The sequence below is a fragment of the Gallinula chloropus genome (assembly GCF_964237585.1).
Source record: "Gallinula chloropus genome assembly, chromosome: 15".
Lineage (NCBI taxonomy): Eukaryota > Metazoa > Chordata > Aves > Gruiformes > Rallidae > Gallinula > Gallinula chloropus.
In genome coordinates, this window is record NC_140100.1 from 12,977,009 (window position 1) to 13,003,557 (window position 26,549).

Here is a 26,549-nt window from a genome sequence, read left to right on the forward strand (position 1 = left end):
GGGGGTTTATATTACTAGCAGCTTGTCAAGGCACAAGGCAATCTCATGGTGCAATATAGGGCTGCTCTAATGTGCTGTTGAACGCAGGGAGACCCTCCTTTGTTTGCTCTAAGATCTCTGATGTTTTACCAGGTGATGATTCCATATGTGAGGGAATATCTCTTTTGTAGGGTAGCACGAAACAATTTGAGAAAGGGAGCTTACAAACTTCTGACTTCAAAGGTAAAGGTATTACATTATATTCAAGAACTCTTTAATTTGGAAGTGGACTGAGATATTTCTGAACATGATGCTACTGCTTTAATCTAGTGTGATTATTCCTTTCTTGTTGAGTTTAGAGAAAGATCTCCTCCAAGCATCTCATGAAAAGATTGATTTCATCCTTGTGACCATTTTGTGAGATTTTGCTGAATTACAATTATAGGTTTTTTTCAACTTTTGCAGAGGAGGAAATAGGGTACAAGTAGTTTAAATAACCTGCCAGAGGCAAATCTGGGACAAAATAGATTGTGGAAGCTGGCTGTCCTGAGCCCAAGCATCTAGACTGAGCAACATTCTTTTTCCCATAACAATGCTACTGCTGAATTTAATTTTGAACTGGTGTGTGCTTTTGGAGCATTGAAAAGATAAGAGTCTAAGCTGTATTTGTGTGAATGATATTTCAGATGTATGAATAAGGAAAAAAAAAACTTGGTAAGATGCTCTGTTACCTAGGAAATGTCTGACTTTTTTAAAAAAGGCAAAACTCTGCATCTTGGTTTAACTTTTAGACATACCATGCAGACTGTGTTACGGTCATTGTGTGTGGTAGCATCTAGCAAGATGCATCTACTCTTTTGGCATAGTTTCCAGCTCTCCCACAGATGAGGGGGGTTGAGGTGTTGATCCTGGGGCTGCCCCTGGATCCCTGGCAGAGTTCAAGGCCAAGTTGGATGGGACTTTGGGCACCCTGAGCTGGTGGAGGGATGTCCCTGCCCATGGCAGGGGGAGCACTGTCTGTGACAGCCCTTCCCACCCAAACTGGTCAGTGAATCTATGATTCTGTTTGGTGGTGGTGCTTTCTTTCCAGCAGCAGGGAAGGCCAATAGTAATCTAAATCTCAGTTTTATTGCCAGCAGGCAGAAATCCCTTAGAGATTGAGACCGAATTCTTGTTTTTTCAACCATTGTACCTGCGTAAGTGCACAGCAGAGTGGTGGAGAGCCTTTTCCCCTTCCTGTGCCATATTCCCCTATGATTTCCCTTTCCTTTTCCCTCCTTTAATTTTTTTTTCCCATCACTTGGGTGCCTGTGGATAGGAGGATTCTGCCTTCCCCTTCCACACACTCCCAATAGAGAGCAAAGAAACAATGGGTTTGGACAGGCATTGTTTTTCTTGGAGTTACACTCAGCTTATGCAGTGGTGTTTGTTAGCCATAAATTGTATGGGAATGTTTGTAAGCTTACAATTTTGTCTTGCTTATAGTAGGTTTCAGTACCTTACATTTCAGACTGATTTGCCAGGAGAAATATTTGCAAGCAACGCTGATTTTGTGCAGTGTTTGTACAATACATTAATCAACTGGAGTTTTTTTCTCAAATGTGGCTATGCATATGGCATGGGGACATTTCCTACAGCCTACACGCTGCCTGAACTGTTGTATTTTGTGGTGGTTTGTTTTCATTAAATACAGAGCATGACATGTGGTTGGGGAATCTATGACTTTGGTAAATGCAATGATTCTGGTACCAGGAGTATTTCCATTTATTATTTTGTTACAATACACTGCTGAATATTGCAGAAAGAACAAATATATTTGCTGTTTCTAAAATTTTTAAATTTTATTTTAGAACAAAATTGGCATGAGAATGTTTTCTTCACATTGACATGAGACCATGTTTGAGGCACTTGACAATTTTGTGTCTAGTCATTTTCATGGATAGTAGAAAAATAGTTTTACTTTGCATTAATATTTTTGTTAAAAAATATGGACTGTATGCTAAAGCTATTTTAAATTCAGGCAAAAGCATTATAAATGTTCCTAAACAATGATAGCTAAAATACAGTGCTGTATATGAGCTTTCAGTTTGATAAATACTTACTTATGAGGTCATAAATACTTGAGGTACAAAAGGTTAATGTAGTGTGAAAGGCTGTAAAACACAGCGAGCAACCTGCTAGATCATAATGATGCATTAGTACCTTTCAGTATGAACGTTAGTGGTTATAAAATCTTTGGGTTGAATTTATTCTGTAATACGAGAATGTAAAGCCAGAGTATCTTCACCATGTAGCTTTACTTATCTTTTTATATTTATTTATGTTTATAGAAAAAAAAAAGGCAGCTCTCATGCTCTCATCTGCTTATAAGTGCCCACTGACTGCAACTGATAAAAAACCACTTTTTGCCTAATATAATTTCTGAAGAGCATATGTCAGGTGTTGTCTGTGTACTCTAAGTACATACTTGGTGATATTTTGCCTTCTGTGTATTAATACGGTTCCATGAGATAAAGTAAGCAATAATGCATAAAGGAAACAAAAGCTGTATAAATTCTGGAAAGCAGTAATGCAATTTACCTTTGAGGAGAAGGGAATACAGTGCTAAATTCAGAAAATGAACATTTAGCGAATGATAAAATTGACTTTATCATAATAAACTGTGGTGTTTCTCAGTCTTAGAAGTCTTGTGCAGTTGTCTCCAATATGCTGATGCAGCTAATATTTCTCATTTAATATCTACCTCTGTGAAGTGTTAATTTCCATGCTTTGGTGATCACTGCTTTTTACTGAAGCAAATTACTTCCTCTTACTCCTATATCAGAGCTTATGACAGATTAGGATAATTTTACTGTAATTAATCTTTTGAGTCAGTTCCACTCTTTTCAATGAAGTGCCATGTCTTGGTCAGGCTAAATTGAAACAGCTCATAAAATCTGGAATCAAATATAAGAAACTTTTATTTGTAGACTGTTGATACAGCTTTCTCTGCTCTGGTTACAAAAGAATTATTTTGTTTTCAATTTATTTTCTCAATGACGTGCACCTGTATCTGGAGGATACTAAATAGCTTTGGGGAATTAAGAAAAATGTCTATGAGAAAATGCTTGATACACCCATCTTTTTATTATTATTTTTAGATGATGAAAATCAACACATTCTGTTCTTATTAAGATAAAATTTAAGTGTTGATAGTGTTTGCTTTGCACAAATATATCTTTAGTAAATCTCTGTAGATGTTTATTTTTAGTTTAAGATTGTATTTAAATTTGCAGAGAACACTGAAAACAGCAGAATTAGCACAGAATACCTGCAAGGGAACAGAAAACCAAAGATGTATCTTGTGGAAGACCCTCATAACACCTCTGAGAATAATGTGTTTCTTAACAAATTTTGAACTCATTTATTTTATTTTGGGACAACTGGTCAAGCTAAAAATCCAAATAAGAAAGCCCTGCTAGGTCAGTGTATCACATTATGGATGTATGACTCATATTTTCAAGTGCTGCTTTGTATTACAAAATAGGGGATTTTGATGATAACACAAAAAAAGATACCAGCAACTCATACTTGTGTATCGGATTATGAGGCTTTCAGGGCAGAAACATAGCTTATTTTATTTGTTAGGGCTTTTTTTTGCTATAGTATTCTCAGAGTCTGTGTTTCATCTAAGCAGCCACAGCTGTTCAGTCATTCTGATTGACTGGCTGGGTATTTCAATAGTCCCCCCGCTTCCTTTCCCTTTCCCTTTCCCTTTCCCTTTCCCTTTCCCTTTCCCTTTCCCTTTCCCTTTCCCTTTCCCTTTCCCTTTCCCTTTCCCTTTCCCTTTCCCTTTCCCTTTCCCTTTCCCTTTCCCTTTCCCTTTCCCTTTCCCTTTCCCTTTCCCTTCTTTCCTCCTTTTTCTTTCCTTTTTCTTTCCTTTTCCCTTCCCAATCTCCTCCTCATGCTACAGTAATCATGGATATTTGTAATAGAATTGCATGAGGGAACTTAATTAACCTTTTCTTCCTCCTTTTATTTAAAGGAAATTTGAAAAAAATCAATGGTGTGGTTTCTAATTTAATGCATGCACCCCACAAGGTCTATTAGAGGATCTTTTCCTGAGTAACTCAGTGAGACAGAACTGCTCATCTTCAGCTCACAATTCATTTTCTTTCAGCTGAAATGTTCACCTGACATTCTAATTGGGGAAGAGTAAGAATCCAGAGCGTATGTGTTAATAAATATATATTCTTCATGAATTTATATAATCTCATAACTGCAGTCATTAAAACATACTGAATGGGTTTGCAAATAACTGAAGGAATTTCTAATTGTACTTAACGCTTGTGAGTCTCATTATTTGACCAGCTTTTACTTTCTTTCTTTAATTTTCTAAATAATAATTTTAAAAGGTTGTGATACTTTAGCTGTTGAGTGGTCAAGAGATGCACAACGTTCTGGAACAGATGAATTCTTTACTGAGATGGAAACGAGCAAGACAGTAAAGGGTAATTTACAATTTTATTTGTAAATCCATTTCTAGAAGTCCAACAAAGAGCAATTTTGAAGTAGAGAAAGGTATTATAAAAGTAAATGATGCTAAATGTAAGTGCAACTCATGCCGTATTTCTGTAGGCTATTTTATCTTTCTCTGGATTAAGTCAGTGTAAGTATTCTTAGTTTATCATATTTCTAAATTAGTTTTACTCCCAGTGGCTGTTAATTATTACTGTAACTTCCTCTCATATTAAGTGTCTAAGCTCTACTCACAAAAAGGAGATTCATAACTATTTCTGAGAAAACCTGCCTTATAGATTAGAAACCCATGTGATTTCCTCACTTTCCTGATGTACAGTATATGCAGTATGGTCTTGGCTGTCAGACTGAATGACCAAACCATCTTTTCCTTAAAAAAGAACTAAATTAAGTAAGTTTATCAAGTAGAATGAAAATTCTATACCTAGAAAAGAAAAGAGCTATGAAGTGGTTTCTCTTGAGTATGTTAGATTACCAAATGTTTTCTTTAATAGCATTAAACCTAAGTGTAATGTACTTGGCTATCCCTAAATCGCTGAAGAAACAAAAGAACTGTTTAGCCAAGATTTTAGACAGCTTAGAGAGACCACCTTAGGTATAGTAGCAGATCTTTTTTTAAAAAATGGAAAATATTTTGTTCTTTTTCCAGTTTCAGTCCAGCAACCTATGTAGTTGGTTGACTAGTAAGGATTGGTGGGGCTTTTTTTGGCAGTAGAGATTTGAAGTACAATGAAGAGAAGGGAAAATTAATTCCTTAAGTTTCATGAAATACTGTCTTTGACATATGAGAAACTGGCATTGTTTCCATAGATAGTGGTAACCGATAAGCTGAGTGAGATGGACATCTGGCAATAGTTTTCTCCTGTAATTTTTCTTAAGTTGTGGCCCTTTTCCTTGCAATTGTCAGGAAATAATAAAGCAGACTAGTTGTAGTGCAAGGAATGTGGTGAGCATTCCAGCTTACTTGAAGTATGTGTGGAACAAAGTGTGTATAGAGAGAGACTTCAATTCCATTACACAGATTCTGGATAAATGGTTGAAAGGACACTGAAACACAGAACAGAATAAAAATCCTAAGAAGTAAGAGATGACACAGAACTCAAGACTGCCCAAAAAACAAATTTAGAGTTTGTTTATTTACATAGTTATGCTATTGTACTGTGTGCTGTATAAATGTGAAACAAATGTGCAAGAGAGGAATATGGAAATCTTAGCTATAAAAGTGAGATTTAAAGGGAAAATAGTGTAACTATATAAAACAATGCAGAATGAGGAAAATTATGATGCTGGAGTGCCTTCCTGTACTGTAGTAATTCTTACTTTCTGAAAAGTGTCTGGTTTATCTGGATTATGGCAATCAGATGCTAGATGCAGTAGAACAGCGATGGGAAAAGATGGTGTACAGTTGTCATTTGCTGGTAATGTGTTTACGTAGTGTTTATTCTACTTCATTTTCAAGCAAAGTTGAAACGGATTTTGCAGTTTTCTGTGTCTAAAGGTTTGATACACTTATGTTTGAAGTCATTGAAAACACAGATCTTAGTGTGTATGGGATATTATGTATACCTCAGAAAGTATCTGGGCACAGATACAGAAAGTATCTGTAATATTCCTACAAGACCCTTGTGAAGATAACCAAGCTGTATAAATTTAGATCAGTTTTTAGTATTGTGAGGATTTTTATAAAGCACTAAGCGTGACAGCAGAAGAGTGAAAAGGGATGCAATGCATGCAAAGCCCCCTAGTCAAGTGCTGTGGAATCTATGTGTTCCAAGGCAGTTATTTTATGAAATAACATACTTTTGGCATAGGTGATGGAGGAAGGAATGAAAAGCCATGTCTTTACAAATGTATAAATGCATGGAGCATAAAACCATAAAGGAATTAACTGAGTAATAACCCCACCTGTATTTAGAAAAGGATATACAGAATGTTTTAAGATGCAAGTCTAGCATGTTTCAGAAAAATCACATTTCCTCTTGGGGTAGTGAGAAAACTTGTTTTTGAGTGGGACCTTTGCCTTTCTAGATGATTTCTGACATCTTTAGATGAAACTGATGTCAGGCACTGGATCAGGATGACCATTTGCATGATTTCATTTGTGAAGCCTGATATTTGAAACAGTACTTCGAAAGAAGAAATACCATGTACAGAAAATGCAACCTTGGCCCAGATTATTGCAGTGAGCAACTCAGAGCTGCTTATTTTTAGCATTTTTTGCTGTGTGGGGTGTTTCACATAAGTAAAAACTAAACTGATTTTTTTAATCTTACCTGTTTAAAGTTCTGTTTGAAAAGTAACTTCAAATCTTATTATTGTATTAGATTATTATTGCATTGATGATAGCAATAGCAAGTATTTTGCTTCGTTAGTAAATTATTTTGTCCAGAGGTGATGTGGCTTAGTAACTACATGTTGTATTCTTGTTTCTATGCACCTACACCTGATTTGTGAACACAGGGAGGGAAATGGGAGCAGCTTTCTCAATACTGCAAGGTTGGACAGGTGTGTGAGTGAAGAATAATCAAAAGAAAGTGGATTTACGTCATTTAATTGGAGGGCATAAATCTGGCCTGCAGAAACATTATTGTTAATTACAGTATTCCAAATGAAAGAATCCATTAGTCCAGTACTGTTAAATTAAAAGCATATTGATTATAATGAGCAACTATGAGTCAGAAAAGGAGAACCAGCCTGTTGTGTACAAATAGATGCATTTATGTATGTAACTTTCAGAGCACAAGAGCACTGATTCCTGTCAAGCAGGAAATTTTCGCCCATCCCCATGAAGATTTTTCTCATCCCCTTTTTAGATCTTCCTCCACACGTTGTTTTGTTATGATATTCTGGCATCAGCCTTTATGAACTGATTCCCCTGGAGCCACAACGGCTGCACTGGGCCTGTCAGGCTCTGCTCAGTCTCCCTGGGCTCCCCAGCAGCACCCGTATGGCCCTGGAGTTCCTCTCAGCCTGGCCTAGGGCCGCCAGCCCCTCCCTGGTGGTGGTGTGGGAGTGTGGGGTGCAGCTCAGTGTAGGAGTGTGGGCCGCAGCTCACAGTAGGATCACAGGCCACAGCTCAGCCCTGCCCAGCTGTGGCACCTGCTCAGCTGGGTTTGGACGTGATGAGCCATCACCAGCTCTGACCTCAGAGCTGCCCGTCGCTCTGTCTGCTTGCTGATGCCTGGTTATCCTACTGGCCATGATCTTGATTGCCAGTTGCTCAGGGCGGTGTCCAGTCATGCAGAGTAACTCCATTGCAGGAAATATGCTTTCCCAGCATCTAAACTATGTCTTGGACCTCAGCTTTTGTTCATTGCTCCTTGTCGAGCCACTGGCAGGAGTTAACGGTGCTCCTTCATCTTGAGTCACTCCCATGAGGTACTTATGCATATTGATAAGATGCCACCAAGTCTTCTCTCTTTCAAGCTGAACAGTGTCAGTGTGCTCATAACCTCCTTGTTTATTATATACTCCAACCCTCGTACATTGCTGACTCATGTTCCCTTTGTTTTCCATGACTCCCGTGTCTTTTTCTGCAGAGTTGCTTCCCAAGTGCAGGACTTTGAACTTGCCATGGTTTAACTGGGAGAACAGCTGAGGTAGCATGGCTGCAACATCCTACACTGATTCCTGAAGTGAACTACAAATAGCAAAACTATTTGAGACCATTATGGCTAATGGCTTCTCTGTACAGATGTTAGATGAAAATAGATAGATCTTGAGTGAGGGGGAATTTCTTGTTGCTGTGCTTGAGGATGAGCAGGGGAAGAGGTCTGTTGGCAAGCTTGTGAGAAAAAGAAAAATAGGAAATAGTTTGGTGCCAACTGTTCTGATTCAAGGGTTGCTATTAGACACTGTTTCCGTTGTCCTCTTTCCTTTCTTTTCCAGGAAAGAAAAACCTGATTTCAACGGCATCTGAGTTCTGGTTTGACTTCTTCAATACATATTTCCTTAAACTTTGGTATCAGGAGGTATTGCTCAGTTCTTCAGTAAAAGCTACATTAGTGAAGCTCTGCAGCAAGCAGCATTTGTGCGGTCAGGCAGAATTCACTACAAGATCAGCTTTCACAACTAGATTTTAATTGGTGATTTAAATCCTTTACAAATTCATTGAACCGTCCAGTATTCTTTAGATTAATTGTATTCCACATTAATGAAGGAAAGGTGTTGGAATGAGCTTGAAAAGAAGGATGAAAAAGTCTGCTTTGGATTTATGTGAAGCATAAAGTTCTGTGATGTGAACCTCTCTGCCTTTAGTTGGACGATCAGAAAACTTTGGGCACATTCCACTGACCCTGATAGCACATCTGGCGTTCTACAGAAAGGATAGCTAGTATCAGCAGGCACACAGAGGTTTTCCATTCAGAACATTTTATCTCTTATGAAATGCTGCCTGCATTTCATTGCAGCATGTGAAGATATGAAAGTACCAAACATAACCAATAAGAAAAATAAGTCCAACTATTTTTAAATGGAACATCGGTATAATGAGTTTGAAAAATTATTGTCCTGTCTAGGAGCTGTGACTGCTTGTTTGTTAACGTGGTGTGTACCTCAGCAGAAAGAGAGCAGTGGGAAATTGAAAGTGTCTTTTTGTGACATGGACAACCCCCAAATTCTTCTGTGTTTCAGAGGGTTCAAGAATTGACTCCTTGAGCTAAGACATGCAAGTGAGCAAATGGAAAGTCACAGCAGGAATTCAGGAATAGGTGAGGGGTCAAACAATGAAAAACCTTTTATGATGCTGTCACATTTTTTTTTCTTTTCATGAGCCTGCACTGTAGCAATCAACCGTTCTCTCTCAGCACGAAACTCTGCTTTCACAAGTTCACTCAGCAGTTGGTTGTGTCAACACAACTCTTACAAAAAGGGACTTTACATGCATGACAGAAGTCTAGTTGGGGGAGACGGACACACAGACGGGACATTCCAGAAACCAGAGTACATTGACTCCAGCTGAGGGTAAACATTGCTTTCTAACCAACTCTTCCTAGCCAAACCTGCAAATGTTCCATCTAAAGGCACTTCATCCCTTTCTTTTAAAGAAAGTCATGTCCTTTGAAGCTTTAGCTTAGTATTTCAGTGATGATTTTTCATTTGGACAAATATTGTTAAATGTAACAAGGTAGTCACAGACTTCCAAAGATATTTTTGTCCAGATAGAGCCTGTTGCCCAAACAAAAAAATAATAAGATATATTGCAGCTTTTCAAACTTTTATAATGTTGATTTCTGAGGAATAATACTTGAAAAAAATATTAAGCTAATTTGAGGACTTAAGAAAAGGATCTCATTTGATTTTATAACAGTGATGCTTCTGCATGTATGGCTCCCCCTTCCTGTGTATCGAGTTATGTTGTTTTGTTCATAATTTCATCATATATTAAGGTATTATCTGAGTTGGACAGGAGAACTTAGGGAGAGCAAGTGGATTTCCAGTAGCCAATGTATTGCAAAATGCTTTGCATCAGTCAGAAAATTTTGGTCTCAAGAGCATTGTGTCTTGATTTATTGCCAATATATGACTGCCTTTCAAAGTGTAACTTAGAAGAATGTGTTTTAGACCTTTCATAACTATTAGATGTATTTACCTGTAAGCTTTATAAAACATGTCTGTATTTGTTCGTTTATTTTCCCCCTCTTCACTTAAACTTTGTTATTTACTGATACAAATCATTAGATGGCAGATCTATATTTTTAGATATTTAGGACATATATCCATTCCCCATTAATACTTCAGAGGAAGCATTTCAACTGTTTTATATAACGTCTTTAACTCCATAATCCCTGAACTTCTCTCTGTGGTTGGAGTGGCAGTTTCCAAACTGGCTTTAGGTGACCTAAGGCTGAGCTGCCACAGGAAGGAATAGGTTTGTCCTCCAGCTTATTCTTACCCAACACCATCTAGGTGTTTCTTCAGATGTGAATTGGATCAGCTCACAAACTCATTTCATGAAGGGCAAATTTCCAGTTCAATCTGAACCAACACTTATACTTGTACTCATGTACAAGTGCTGGAGTAGACACAAAGTGGGTTGGAAGGAACCTGAGTCCCAAGGTGGCATGGAAGGCAGGACTTGTGTCAGGCTTGTTGTTGAGGCTTTAGTTGATCATGAAACCACACCCTTAGCATTATGCTTCTTTGTAGACACATAAGAGGAAACAATACCCATCAGGAGAGAAATAATAGAAAGGAATTTAGGGTGGAAATATATTGAGCAATTGGTGGGCAAAAATGACAGAAGCAAGCAATTTTTTAGTGCTCAGAATACTGGTAGCTTTTTCTTCTTATAATACTTTGATGGATTTATCAAACAAGATTTTACAGTATGAAGCTAGAGCTCCCACTTAAATGATAAAAAACCTTTAATCACCTCTAAACAAGATTTTTGTATTTATTTGTGGTATGTTTTCATTTGCTGCCTGACTTGATTTTACTTAAGGCTTTCAAGTATTGAAACAAAGTAATTTTTAAACACTTCATTCCTGATATCAAAGTCCTTTGAAAGTGAAACAAGAATTACATCAGAAATAATAGTCTTCTGACTAATAGATGAAAGAGGGATAACAAATTATTTCTTTGTGTGTATGTGTCACCGCTTAAGATACTTCATTTATTTTAAATTAATGCTTTTACCTTACACTAGGAAATGTTTTACTGGTCAATCTGCTTACTTTTTTTTTAAGGATAGACCCAGGAAATTTATTTTTTAATTATCCTGTGGAAAATACCACAGTTTTAGTAGCCGTAGAATGAATTTTTTAGAATGTACATAGACCATGTGCATTTCCTTCTTGGCTAATGGAGCCAGAATGCAGCTGATTGGAGAACAGTGTTAATTGTTGTTGTGATACTCATGGATGGGATCAGTAGGCAGTCAGAAATAGTTATTGAATCGATGCAAATAATAAATAATACATTAAGGCAACCTACTATAATTCCTTCTCCCATTTCAAGATATTGATATGTTGATTTCAATTGGATAGCCTTAACTGAACTTGGCAACTGCTTAGTTACTCAAAACTCTATTAAAATCCATCATTCTTTGTAAAATCATATATGTTCCTTATACTGGCAAATTTTTGCATAAGTTTTGAGACGTGTTCAGAATCCAAAACACTTACGGTTTCTGGTGATTCCACTCCAAACATGATTGATAGGCTGTTCCCTGATATCTTGCTGACCATTCCAGAAGAAAAATGATGAGCCAGCAATGGCAACGTAAAGCACTATGTAAGGGCTATATTCCATATTGTTAAGGAAGATAGATTGGGGAAATAATTAATGTAGCTAAGTAATTAATAACTCTTTGCTTGCCCTGAAGTACCAGAAGCTTAAGAAACCTATCTTATTGCTCCTATCTGTCCTCAAAATTAATGATCTCTTATTTAGGCTGCTAGCTTTCTATGCATAAGCTATCACAATAATATAGCAGTACTTTCTTGTAGCCTGTGGTATCATTATCCAGAATGCATCCATCTAGAAATGAAATACATAATCAGTACTGCTTTAAAGTCCTCAACCTGGAACAGTACCCAGTATGTTGAAGCCCCGAAGCATGTTCAATAGCACAAAATTATTCATCCAGGTTCCTTCTCATGTGCCTGTAACCTGGATTAAGGGCTTCTGTCAGGGATGCTTGTGTGTTGTGGTGTATCCAAAACAAATATCCCAGTCAGAGCCAACTTCATTGTCTTCCTGGTAGGAAAGTGTATTCATCTGCCTGATCGAGGAACTCATATAAAATAAGTTTGTCTCTTCTCATTTAAAAGAGGAGCACTGACACCTTGCCTCCTAACACCCTGCCCCTTGACCAATGTCAGCAGAGTAAACAGACTGCTGACACCCTGGTTCTGACTGACATCAGTAGTGTAGACAGGCTGCTGCCCATGTTTTTCATGCAAGGTATGATTCTCTCAAATCACACCGTTGCTGGTGGAGTCAAGGGATGGTGTGGCTCCTGCTCACATTCAGAAGGAATTTGCACAAATAACTGTTGCTGCCAGATGACTCGGACACCAAGTGTCCTTGGCAGCCCACCAGCACCATGGCGTTGCTTGTCACCAGTGTTTGCTCTCGGTGGTTGGGTGAGTTGCCGTATGGGCGCATTGTCAGTTGACTTTCTTACTGCCTCAGTAAAACTTTGCTGTCAGATTCCGGTACTGCTCAGACCACATGTGTTTATGTTGAATGTTGTACAAGACTGGAATGGAGTTGTGTATGGATATTCTGGTCCCCTTTGTCTGGGAGAAGAGTGAACTTACCTTGTGTGACACAACACTTAAAGCAAATACTTTCATTAGGTTCTTAGAATTTGGGACAACCTCATACAGAAGAGAAGCTGCTTATTCTTGCCTTTGTTTCTGAATGCCCTTCTACATGAAGCAATTGCTTTCTTGTGAAGTATAATCTTATGAATACATCTGTTCTGCCCATACAAAACAGTCAGGCTTGCTAGTCTGTCCAGCTTCAGTACTTGGGTCACAACACCACCTTACAGCCTGCAAGTATCTCACATTCTGCCACAAACTGGAAAGATGTGCATTATTGATGAGAAGAATAGGAACAAGTAGACATATAACGTACTTTTGCCAGGAGTGAAATCAAAGGGAGGGCTGCTCTTACGCACTAGTAGACTGGAAAGTAACCACTGTGACAGCTCAGTGCTTTAGAGATGGGACAAGATGCTCTGGCAAAATGGAGACTTGGCTGCTCTCCGTTTCTTTTCAGATTTGTCATAAGGGATGGTCAGAAAGTAATTGCTTCGGTTAGTTTTCATTTGGTGCTTTGGATAGTAAAATTTTTTTAAAGGACACAAAACCAGGAAATTCATACCTTTCATAATCTGGGAAATTGAGTGAAATTAATGATAACGGTGGAATTATTTTTTCAACTGGGTTTAAGACTGGGGCAAAGTTCTGACCCAGATGAAATAAAAGGGAATTTTACCACGGAAAACAAGGTCAGGGTTTCCTTTACAGGGTTTAAGTCCCAGTATCTCTGAAACCAAGCATTCCTAGAGCGCAGAGTACTCACAGTTACACTGGAAATTTAGCAATGTTATCAAATGCAGTCATGATTATTCTATTACATTTCTTTGTGCATAATGGCAGGCTCCACATCTCCGTGTGCTTTGCACGGGATCAGCACAAATAACAGTGCACATTGTCTTCAGAAATGGATTCTGAAGGGGATAAATTGGTGTGGCACAATCTGCATGCCTTGCAGTATGAGCTGCTTAAAATATTTTTGTCTGTAGAACCGATTTGAAAAAATAACTTCACCTTGTGATATTCTGACAGCAATGAGACTTTACTATTGATCTTTACTCATGTGAAAAAGATAACAGAGATGCAGTTGACATGAAAAGTCACTGGTAATGCTTATCACAGTTGTAAAATAGCACAGTAATAGAATTTTTTTCATGCTTACACCTTTGTGTAAGCATTCAAGTACAAACAGATGTATCTGTGTAGATAACTCCTTTTCCTCTATGTTGTTATGTGTCTGGGAAGAACATTGGAGGGCTGGGACTTTTCAGAATGTAAATTTATCAAACTCAGTATGATTAATTAATTAGTCAATCTACTTAAGGAAACAGGAAAGATCGAAGCCCGTTGTGTTTGTCAGTACACTATGGGTACCATATGTGAAAAACAGTATTTTCAGAAAGTCCCACATTCACTTTTAAATTATTCTCTTTGCTCAGGTTTAGTGGAAAGGTAACTTTTGAGAATCTAGACCCTTTTTTAATGGAAATCGTGCAATATTATCTAAGGAAAGCATGAAGTTGATTTACTATGCATGATTTTTTACTTCTTTGTACACACACAATCTGGTTATGTTTTTTCTTGGGACGCATATATATTTTTTTCTGCTGAACTTTTCTCAATTGCTTTTTTATCAGGTTTACAAATCAAATCAAACAGGTATATTGCAGAGCTCTCTGATATTATTTTCTGCACTTATAGCACAATGTATTGAATTATGCTTGCTCATGTACTGCTGCTGCTATTCTCTCCAGATTGAGAGAGAATGACTGTGGGGGCTGTAAATTCACTTGGCTTCCAGCACCACTGGTCAAATCAAGAGCCCTGTTCAGGCAAGAGAAGAGACAGAGCAAGTGTTCATTACACAAATCAATTTGGTCAGAAGTACAGCACAGTGGGTACTCAACCATTGCTCACATAATATTGTCAACTTAATCAAATAATGCCTAGAAGACATTCAGAAGCTCTTTCTCTCTGAGAAATAACTTGATTGGTGCAGCAGCAAAAAACAGGTGCTGTTTTGAGCATTCTATTTATTTATTTATTTATTGTTTAGTGAGCTTTTTTTAAATTTAAGATGTTGCAGAGTTTTACTGTTATATGGGTATGTATACGTGAGGGTCATTGTAGCTGTAAGTTTGCCATTGGGTATATTTTTTAAAAATAATCTATTGCTTTTCTTCTCTTTTCTCCCTGTAAATATTTTACAGGGTAATCCTGCTAGAGTTAGGCTTTCCTTCTCTAGACTTGGTGTGGGTTTAAAATATATGCAACCAATTTGTTTACAGATGATAGAAGAATGATGAAGACTTGGTGAGGCTTTTAAAAGTTATTCCAAGACAGCATATTTTCAGTTTGTCTAGGAAGAGATAATAGGTTTAGTTCAATTTTAGGTGTTCCTACTGTTCATGTTCCCTTTAGGTTTTAGAAGGTGAGATTGAGGACAGGGTTCTTTTTTAAGTGGTGTCAAATAGCTATTGATTTCATTTAAAAGAGAGTCTTTCAAGAGTTTGTCTACACCACCATTGTTTTAGAGAAAATGAAAAGAATTAGTCAGTGAAAAACAAAGTGAAAATTTGTAGTTCCAGGAATTGTGAGGAATATTAGAGGAACAACTGTCTTCAGTTGGAAAGGGATAGAGAAAAATCTGTGTTTTCTAGGAAGGAGGATGGAATTGTGTTTTCTGCTCCAACAGTGCACAGAGGGCTCTCTCTAATTTCGGGTTCACTGAAAGTTCTGTGTTACTGCATGCAGCACTGTTGCCACAATTGCTAAGGATGGGAGTTGACACTCTTGTAGCACAGAAGTAACCTGGGACAAAGTTTTTTATTAGAGCTGAGCCAAGGTTTAAAGTATTTATTTATTTTATTCTCCCTAAAAAATGCATTTCTGGGTGAAATATATTTCAAGTTTGGATTAGTGACGTCTTAACAAAAAGGTGTGTGGGGGGGAAGGGGTGTATGGAAATAATTTCTTAAAATAGGAAATTTGGTTTTCTTAACCCAAAAGGAACAGCAACGCTTAAAGGACTAATGCTCTTGGAAGGTGCTTCAGGAGTACATCACAGGCTATTGCCTGCACATGTGCAAGCAAAATTTATGCATGTCCATTGCCAGTTGTTAGAAGTAACTTTTTCAACTGATTAACTGGCACTCCTGAGTTTTTAGTGCAAATGGAGGAACTGTTAATAGTGACAGTTGTGACAAAAGTAGGTTGGCCATATGTACTGTTTAAAATTGATTTGGAAAACTTGACTTTGGTGTGAAACCTTTAGGAGCTTGAATCTTTCTAGAACTGAGTTAAGAAGATTAAAAAATAGTATTTTGGTAAATATTTTGTTTATAAACATTAGATTTCACTTCTGAGTGCCATGATGTGGCTGAAAAGTATGTCATATATTTATACTGCAAGTATCTTATATGAAATATAAAATGATTTTCTGAAACATCCTCTTTGATTTGGATTTGCTTCCTTATAAACACCTAAGCCTTCATTAGCTCACTGAAGTAAAGGGAGTTATTTCTGTGTATGTGAGAATTTGTTCTTCTATTTCTGTATTCTGTATTTATAACTTTCATTATAAATTTTAAGACTATCATATATTAAGATTCTTTAATATTTTATAATTTTAAATATGTCTTGGGATGGGAAGCAAGAGCAGTCTGTGGGATTTGGCCAGAAAAGGCATGGAGTATGACAGCCCTAGGCTGTGATGTACTGAAGAAAGAGAGAGAGGGAGAGAGAAGAGCAAATCAGTAAAAAACAAATTCCTGTAAAATATGTATAAATATTGAAGACAACTGAGACTTAAAGAAAATTTTTGTATCAGATGTATCTTGCATTAGCTTCAGTAGCAATATTTTCTGAACTCAGGCTAGTGCAGGGTTTTCTTTTCTGTGTCATTTCCCCCTGAATATCTTTCAAACTGGGAAAGAATTATGTCAGATATTGTAATGAAACATCATATACACGGGCATCTGATTTTAGTACTAGTTTTCTTAAAATCCTTGTTGTAATCATTTACGCCTCCACACCACTTCTAGTCACTAATGTGATACTTTCTGTGATAAATATTAATATGATTCTATACATAGGCACTATTACAAATATATCTATTTCATTTAAATTGGCTAGCTCAAGAAGTCAGTTTGTTTCTCTGTGGGGTTGGATATATTTCCTCATTTTTTGTGTTAAATGCTTTCTCTTCAATATGTATGAGATGGGTACAATGCAAAGCATTTTTATCAAATTGGAGATGTGTATGTATTGAATAAAACTGGACAAAAGTCAAGAGAAAAGTGAACTATAAAGAGAACCATCTACAAATAATAATAGCATGGCACAGGGTCTTAAGATAGAGGAATAGTTATTCTCTGAAATGATAAATTAAACTTGACATATGAAGACATATTTCTGCATAGAGGCATAGGCATGCCTCACATGATTTTCTCTGAATCTTGCCCATACCTAAATTAAATTTCACCAAGATTAAACTTGTTTAGCTCATATATATCGATTGAGCTAGAAATTATTATGGAAAACTGAGCATCTCAATTCTGTATGAAGTGCCTGCAAATGCAATCAACAGTCGTTAAAGGATTCAAGTTTCAGCAACTTATTTTAACATTTATAACATAAAATGGTGCTGGAAACTTGCAATTGTGTGCAGCTGTGTATTAATAAATGTCCATAGCAAATATTTTTTCATAAATAAGATTTTGTAGTAGTGACTGTCATTTTATAGTCAATAGGATGCCGAAGTTTTCATCCTGTGGCTCCCTCCAGGCAATACTCATCAATAATCTGCAAAAATATGTAACTGTTTATTAGGTTTTTTAAATTAGAAATACATTCTCAGTGGAACCAGAAAAAAAGTCATGCAGCAAATCAGTGGAAATGACCTTTTGGTGAAGATGACAAATGACATCTTAGAGCTCAGAGCTGCAAACTAACCTGATACAGTGCTGACAGACAGGCATATGAAAAAAGCCAATCTGTAGTAATTTTCAAGGGTGCTGAGAACCTGCAGTTACCGTTGATTTCTTATAGCACTAAGAGTCTGTATTACCAGTGCTTTCAGGTCCTGATGTATTCCCAGCTTTGATTCTTGGTCTACCTGTTTAGAATAACTGCTTCTTTTAAAATTCTTTGAACTGTCACCTGCTGGAGTATTTATTTAAATAGCTTTAGCAGTTATGAAGCATGACATAGCATTTGAGAAACATTTAGGAAATTCAGAGTCTCATAGAAATTCCATACCCCGGGGTTTGCAGATGGAAGCAGTCTGTTTTGGAGCCTGTACCAATGCCCTGTAATAAACATTGTGGCCATGGTGTTCACACCTGCTGTGTACATCCTGACCAAATTATACTCAAATGATGATGTTGTGACCAATTACGTGGCAATAGAAGGCCACAAAAATGCCATAAAAAAGCCAATTGTGGTGAAAATTTGTACCTGCAAAAATTATATGCTGTTGAAAATAAAATCGTGAATCTTGATTAGGAAGAGCAGACAAGAAAGGAATTGTTCTCTTGTTATTTAAGGGGTGCCTTATCCAAAGGTTACAAGAAGAAACCCTTAAAAGACGTCTGGGTTAAGTATGCGAGGCAAAAAGGAACTCTTTCTTCTGAAAAGTATCATAGACAGCCAGCTGGTAAGATTCAGTGGATGAGATCTTTAATAGGCAATCAGAAGTACAGTACTGAAGTCATGAACAATAGAGATTTCAGGTGATTTGATGCTTCCAGAAGCCATCCTGTCAATGGCGACTGTAATCATACTGTGCTGGTGTTATGTTCTGCAACTGAACCTACAAAAGACAACCAGGAGAGAGCTGGTTCTGGAGGGGATTCAAGCCAGGATGGAGAAACTGATAGATTATGCCAGGCTAGAGGGAATCTTTCAGAGAGAATATGAAATGCAATTTTGTGAAGAAGAGTAAGAGAACCTTTCCCGACTGCCAGGAAAAGATACCAGTCTCAGAGGGGAAAAACAAATTAAAGTATATTCAGGTAAGTTATACAGTGGGGTTTTTTTTCAGATAACTGTTTCTAATTAGCTCCATTTCATAGTATTTAATGAATAAACTGGTGACATTTTGAAGCCATTAGTTTCTGTCTCTGTTGTCTTGTGGAGAGTAAGTAGAGGTACTGGAGAACTGTAGTAGAGTAGACATAATCTCATTTTTTAAAGAGGAGGGAGAGAGATGTCTTGGTTATATAGGCTAAAAGGATGTGCTGTCATCAGAACATCAGTCCTGGAACAACTAAATGCCCACTGCATTTTTAGCACATGAAAGTACAGGAAGAATAGCCTTCATCACACATTTGTCAAAAAATATAGTCTTTTACTTCTACAGTGGCCTTGTGGATGATAGAAAGGCCTTGAATGTTATGTTTTGCTTTTTATAAGGCTTTGACACTTCTACACAAGCTAGACTTTTAAGCAAGCTGGAAAATATGGTAAACATACAACTACAGTAGGCTGGTGGGAACTAGAAAATGTGTTTAAGAAGTAGCTAATTATCAAAATAAGATTTATGAAAAGGAGTTCTGCAGGGATTTGTGGTATGATTTTCACTGTTTTCATTAATGATCTGAATGATGGAATAGAGTATATACTTATTAAATTTGCAACAATACCAAGCTGGAAAGAACTGCAAGAAGATTGCAGGAAAGGATTAGAATTCAAAATAATCTTGATAAATTGTAAGTATCATCTGGAGAAATAAAATGTTGTTCAAAAACATCAAATGCAAGGTGTTTACACAGCAGTAACAAACTGCATAAATACAACATGGAAAATCACTGGATAGAGACCAGTGACATAAACAAGATTATAATGGATTATAAGTTGTATATGAATTTACATTGTCATCTTCTATAGGAGAAAAACCCAGTCTGCACACAAGGGAACACAAGGACTACCAGATAGCAGATAGTTTCAGTGGTAAAACGTGTTGAATAGTTGGTTTATAAATTGAGATCTCTTCATAAAGTTACATTAATGACTTCTTGATACAGGAAGGTAAGTCTGAGGCAGAGTTATATGTGGAAAAAGCAGGCTGCTCCCTTTTACATAATTTCTGTTTAATAATAAGGCTTAGGGGTGTATTTATTTATACTTTTGTTTTGAATAAAAAGCATGCTAGTTTGCTTGATTGAGTCAGGAGAGGGTATTGAAAGGGACCAATCCCATAGGAAATAGCTCAGTACTTGCACTGGTTGCAGGCGAGACTGCAGGGCCTTAGCGAGGATAATGTCATATCCTAACTTCAGTTTGTTTTTAAACAAGTATCAGACACCAGCATTTAGATCCTCTAGGAATTAAAATATGTATTATTTATGTCTAAGGTAAAAATTGCATTCTGGCTCTTTGACTCCACAGGTCTTTGAAATGTTCCTTTCTGGGATTTTCAAAATCCACCCTGTCCTCTGTCCTATGTGTATTTTGCCTCCTTTCTATTCCATGGAAATTTCTGTATAAGCTTCACATTCCAATTTAAATTTGCAGTTTTCCAGATCTCCTAGGCAGATCTGTAGATTTCTGGATGATTAGGTGCTTTGTAAAGACAGAGGCATATTGTCAAGCTTTTCAATATAATTTAAATGGTTTAGGTCTGTAAATTCTGCCACAGACTTTTTTAAGGGCGTTTTCTGGTATGAATCTTTGATGATAGCAACTTTCTGACATAACTGGCTTTCAGTCCTCACTTCTCAAACTCTGAGACATTCTTTGGTGCAACTGTAAATTTCAGATTTCTGTGAACAGAAGTGCTAAAATAAAGAAGAAAGAAAATAACAAGACCTGGATTTACTTGCTTCATCCATAATTTGCAGCTCCTTCATTTCAGTATCACCTTCACAAACCTGACTGGATTTTTCTTGGCAATATATCTGTTCAGCTTCTTGGTAGAAAAGTTGTTCCTAATGTTTTGGTATGCTAATAGTCCACATTTCAACTCTCCTACTCCTTGTTTCTCATCGTTTATATTAATAAAAATGAACAGAAATTACTTTTTCCAATTTGCATTTATACAGTGCTCTGATTATATAATTTCTTCCTGGGGCATCCTTTTTTCCTGAAGCTAAACAGCACCTTCAGAATTTTTTCATTCTCTTCAGATTAATCTAATTGACCTTAAATCCTTCCAGAGTGGTGTATTTCAAGAGTTTCCTTTACATTTCTTTACTTTTAAAGGCCTGAAGGCAGAAAAAAAAAAAAATCTCTGTGGTGTATATTGAGGGAACAGTTGCTTAAAATATAAATTTTGAATTTTTGAGCTGATTTTAGATAGCAAAAGATTAGGATGGAACATGTTTTTGTCTCTTAATAGCTATATATCATGTTTTCTATTTATATCATTAGAAATCTGTAAAGATGATCTGTTTAGTTTGTGTGACCCTGCCTGGGAGTTCAGGACATAGGCAATGAAAGGACATGGTGCCACTGGTTCAGTTTTAGGTTTACATTTGGGCTGTTCTCAGTTTTCCCAGATAAGTTTGTACTGGTGTTTAAGTATCATCATATTCCATGAGATGTGCATGCTGCTGATGAACTGATGCTTCTGCAGAAATTATATGACCTTTTATTTGTAAAGTGTTCTTAGCACAGAAGTATAGGCAATACAGGAAACTGTAGATGTTTCAAGTTGAGAACATTTGCATTTACAGGGGAAGATGATGTTAAATTAAACTTGTTACAATTAAATATATGTGTAGCTATTGCTGATGTAAATGACGTATTCTGAGGTTTTTTGCTTCCTCCTTAACAGACTTATCGATACTAAAACTGTGTGGTAAGGTTTATTTAAGCATTTTCATTTTGTATAATAAGGTTCTCTCTTGAAAGACATTCAACAGTTTCATTCAACAACATATTTCCTCTTTTCTTCCAAATCCCCTCTACCAGTGTTATTGGAAAAAACCTTTCCTGTTTTTACTTAACTATGCCAATTTTCTCTAGTGAACGTGTGCTGTACATGCAGTGATTGATTAGGCACTGTATGATAAAACTGAAGAACATAGACCAGGAATTTCTATAATACACTGTTAGACCACAATCAGATAGTTTTACTTTTTGGATGGTCAATATGTTTTTGCCTAATCTCTCTAGGGGTTTATAATTCTGTTTGTTAAGTTATAATACAGAGTAAAGTCTAAAAGATAGCATTTTAAAACTAGGGAACAGTATCCCTGTAATTACCACCATGATGTGATGTTAGTGTGGTGAGAAAGAAAATCTGGGTCTCACTTTTATGCCAGACAACCTTCACCACTGATTACATTTCTGTTCCCTTTCACAACTCAAGGCCTTTTCCATAATGGTGACTATTTATCTAGACAAAATGACCCTCTAGTGCCCATTAGTACTGCTTATGAAATGGCAACTAGGATGTGATGTGTCACCTACCCTCTACGTTGAAGTCCCAGTGGCCACTGAATGAATGTCCTAATCTTATTTGAAAGCGTATGGCTTGCTTCAGCAAGTAGGCTGTTATTTGGACATGGAGATTCGGTTTCTTCCATTGGCAAATGCTGAGGAGGTTAAAGGAGTTTCAGCAGTCTTATAGGGAGTTATGTGTTCATTATTTAAAGAAGCCTAAGAAAATCAACAAATTCTCCAGTCTGTTCTAAATACATATTAAAATATCAATGAAAACATAGACAGTTGAGAGAAATACAGTAATGGATTTGCATTTCATGTATTTCAATTTCTGACATTCTTGAGTACCTTTTTCGCCAATTTAACTCCTTTCTAGATTTGGTTGGGGATTTTTGTGAGAATTTAAGCCCACAACTTTATATTTAAAAAGTCAGAAATACTTACAGTGTGCTTTATTTTGCTTTACCCTTTAGCAGACAGATGATGCAGCACAGACCGATGGCCAGCAACAGACACAATCTTCTGAAACGACAGAAAACAAATCACAGCCAAAACGGCTTCACGTCTCAAATATACCGTTCAGATTCCGGGATCCAGATCTTAGACAAATGTTTGGTGTAAGTATTCATACTTTATTGATGCTTTTTTAAAATTTGCAGTGCAATAGGTATTTTACAGACAACCATGAGAGCAGGATCTCTCACTTAGGGTGTTTAACCATTTTCAGTAAAGATTCTCTCTTCATTTATTTGTAACCAAACTGATTTGTCAGCTGGGAAAAGAAATTCCACTAATTCTCCTGTATGTGGTAAAGATAGGTGTATTTTATGTATTGTGATGCTTTGTATTCCATTCAAAAAAAGCTACCTGCATTGGTTTGAAATATAGAATGCATATATATTGCTACTATACACATGTGGATTCATATGCCTGTATGTATTGATTTTGAAGAGCATGATGTAAAATATTCAATGCTTGATTTCACGAGCAAGGGCCCAAATCTAGAGAAGACAGACATGGGCTGAATTTAAGCAGGAAGCCCCTACATGTCTAAGCTTCTACAGTTTTTGCCAGTATTTTTCTACAAATTGTCAATTTTTTGCTTTTGCTCAGGCCATTAGCTACCTTCCTGTGCATTGGTTGTGTTCCTCACATCATGTACATGCCACCAATTCTCGGCAAAAATCCAGAATAGTTTAGACGTGGTTTCTTCTCTCTGCTCCAAGAACTCTTAGGTTTGTTTGAATAAAATCTAGGAATATTATTAGTAATAAGATATTATTTGTAATAAAAATTAAATAAAATTAATAATTTTAAATGCAGTCTAGAAATGGTACTTCATAGCTTGTTAGAACCCAGCCTTTCCTTTTCCATGTTATGCTATAAAGTATCTGGGTTCCTCTTCCTTTCTTATTTCCAACTGACTAAAATGTAATTCTGTTCCATGTTGCAGTTTGTTATACAGTGTATAATATCAAGTATTTCATGGCACTGTACTTCTCTCCATCTTTCACACTCAGTTCCGACCTTTAATTTCCACTGATATGTTTGTATGTGGGTTAGGACATTGTGTTTTTCAGTGTTTATTTCTATGATGTAAAGGAAACAGTCACTGGAAAAGAATCCTGGTATAGTACTGGGAAAGGAGAGTGATTGTTTTGCCATATATTACTTGCTACAAGTAACCTCCCATAAATGCAGCTTACAGCATATCAGCAAAATATCAGAAGGCATAATAATGAACCCTCTAAAGAACAATATGCAAGTTTATTTAAATTAAACAACTTTAAATATATGGATTTTATTTGAAAGTACATTAAATAAAAGGTTGGGGTTTTTTTAGTGATTGTAGTAATTTATAAGTGAATAAAAGGTACAATTCTTCATTTATTGTCAAGAATTCTGTCTTAGGCCTCAAAAGACTGGAGAATGGCTGGAGTTTTACAGCTTTAGAATGACAATTTTTACATGGGCATAAATACATTCGAGGAGGACTCTTTAAACATTAAGTCAATGTCTGCTTATATGCTGAAGTTGCAGTTAAAACATTAATTGGATGGTGAATGCAAGAACATAAAATAAGGCAAGGGATAGCAAATGATGGTTGATTTTTTTCATACAAACTTGAAACACTTTAATAAGATAGAGAAGGAATACTGCACTTTCTGGCCTGTAACTGAATAATGGAGTATAGGCTCATTTCTGCAGTTGTTTGGGATTTTGTTAAATTCCCTTCATTAGTCTGCCTCAAATTTCTGCCTGTTTTGTTTAATATATTGTGTGACTTAACAGAGTAAACAGTGATGCATATTCATGACATGAAAAAATAATAGAAATGACCTCCTGATGCATTGCAGTGGTGCATCACAAAATGTGTATCTAACTCAACACTGCCCAGCCAAACATTTGTTCTCTTACTGATTCTGATAGAGCATTTTTCTTAGGGGGGATAGCAACTGCTGTGGTCAAGGATTTTTTAACAGTGTCTAGATGATCGTGAGAGCTGTTGTAAGGTCAGTAGTAATAACAATTACTACTAATGTTATAATAAAAGTACAGTTCTGAGCAGGGAGAAATCCCCACCCAGGAGGTATCCATTCTAGCTTTACAAATTATTCTCCCTAAGCAAGACAAAAATCGCTTAGGGAGTAATGGCGGTCCCTTGTCAGCAAGGGTGGAGATAAATCCTTGTTCCTTGAAGCCAGCAATACAACGCCCAGCTTCCTATTCTTGTAAAGCAGAAGTAACCAAACTCCTTCACCTGTTCTGGAAAGTAGCTGCAAAAAATTCTTCTGAAACAAGGGTCCCTCAAAAGGAAGGCTAACCAGAGGGCAGTGATGTTCACGCAGATGTTAATCCTGTAACAAGCAAAGTAACCCAGTTATTGCATAGAAAAATGGTGATGGCACGTGGAGTAGGTGGATCGTAAGTAACCTACTGTGTGCAAAGACAGAATTTAAACAGGAAAAAAACAAAACAAAAAAACCACACCCACACCCCCCCCCAAAAAAAAAAAAAAAAAAAGACATTTGGCCCTTTCCCTGTGATCCCAGTTTAATGAGGTCAGGTGGTTTCACTGAACTGAAACTTCATAAATTAATATGTGGAATGATAACGACAAATGTAATGATATGTAGGATTTAGTCATAATATTCATCTGGCTCCTCTTCAGTGTGTCTTTTTTGGTGCTTGAATATCTTTGGGTTTATATTCTTTAATGTGATGCACCATTTCTGAAACAATCATTCATGCTCTGTGTGAGAGAAGTGTTAACTTATTTTCATATAACTTCTCTATTTCTTTGCAGCAATTTGGTAAAATCTTAGATGTTGAAATTATTTTTAATGAGCGAGGCTCAAAGGTAAGCAGTTTAATTCACCCATGGAATATTTTAATTTGTTTAAAATACTTACATGAGTAAAAGGAAACAACTGCACTGGTATAAAAAATAGCATCTGAAATTCCATGCTAATGAAGACATCTTCTGAGCTGTCATTCAGTTTCCTAAGTAGCATGAAAATCATTGGACTCATTTTGTATATTTTTAAAGGGGGTAATTTTAGCTACCAAAACTGTCATCTGTTTTAGGAGAATGTTGATTTCAGCTGTCTTTACTTGTCAATGGTAATTATCTTGTTTATTTTATAAGCTGAGTCCATACTTACAGATATTTGTAGGCAGGATTGTATTAGTACAGGTATTTTTTTTTCCCCTGCTGAAGTGAAAGATGATAATGATACCTAATAACTATCCTCTTTAGTAATTACCTGAGAAAATATGTGATTGTTCCAGATTATCTAAGTGCAGATGTTTTCCTCTTTGGTTAAAGCTTCAGTACACCAACCCTTTGAAAACATTTTATTTTAACATTAATTTGATTAAAAGAGTTCTTACTGTATTGCAAACATTTACTGTTTCCTGAAAATTACTTTGCCTTAAATGCATACTTCAATTTATTCAATATTTAAGAAATAAAGATAGAATGGCTATGACTGCATTTGCATCCTTACCTCTTGCAAAACTGGAGCCCATTATGCTTCACCTCTGTCAGCTGCATTATAAAGGTTTGTGTGTATGCCCTATACATGATATCTTTTTCCTTTTCCTGCTATGTCAGACGCACTAGAATGTTTATCCACCAGTGTTTCAGTCTTCTGTAACTCTCATGTGATTTGTTATTAGTGATGGAATTATTTTCCTGTTATAGACATACTGTAATCTGTCATGTAAAAAGATTCAGTTACACCATATATTGGTCTTAAATCAGATATTGTTACTTTTTCCCTTAACATGTTTGTATTTATATCACTTTTTTCCCTAAAAACAGTAGCTGAAACTTCCTGCTTTGTATTCCAAAATTGTTTGCCATTCATTAATTTGTACCCTCACCTGCTA

At 36.5% G+C, this 26,549-nt stretch overlaps 1 protein-coding gene across 5 annotated transcripts in view; it reads left to right on the forward strand.

The window, feature by feature from the left end:
• RBFOX1 (RNA binding fox-1 homolog 1) overlaps window positions 1–26,549 on the forward strand; it is a 256,272-nt gene that overhangs the window by 131,988 nt on the left and 97,735 nt on the right. For all 5 annotated transcript variants that reach the window (XM_084271068.1, XM_084271071.1, XM_084271070.1 and 2 more), the window contains 2 exons: window positions 22,628–22,771; window positions 25,462–25,515. In XM_084271068.1, coding sequence (XP_084127194.1) covers window positions 22,628–22,771; window positions 25,462–25,515 — 198 coding nt within the window. The remainder of the gene's footprint in view (window positions 1–22,627; window positions 22,772–25,461; window positions 25,516–26,549) is intronic.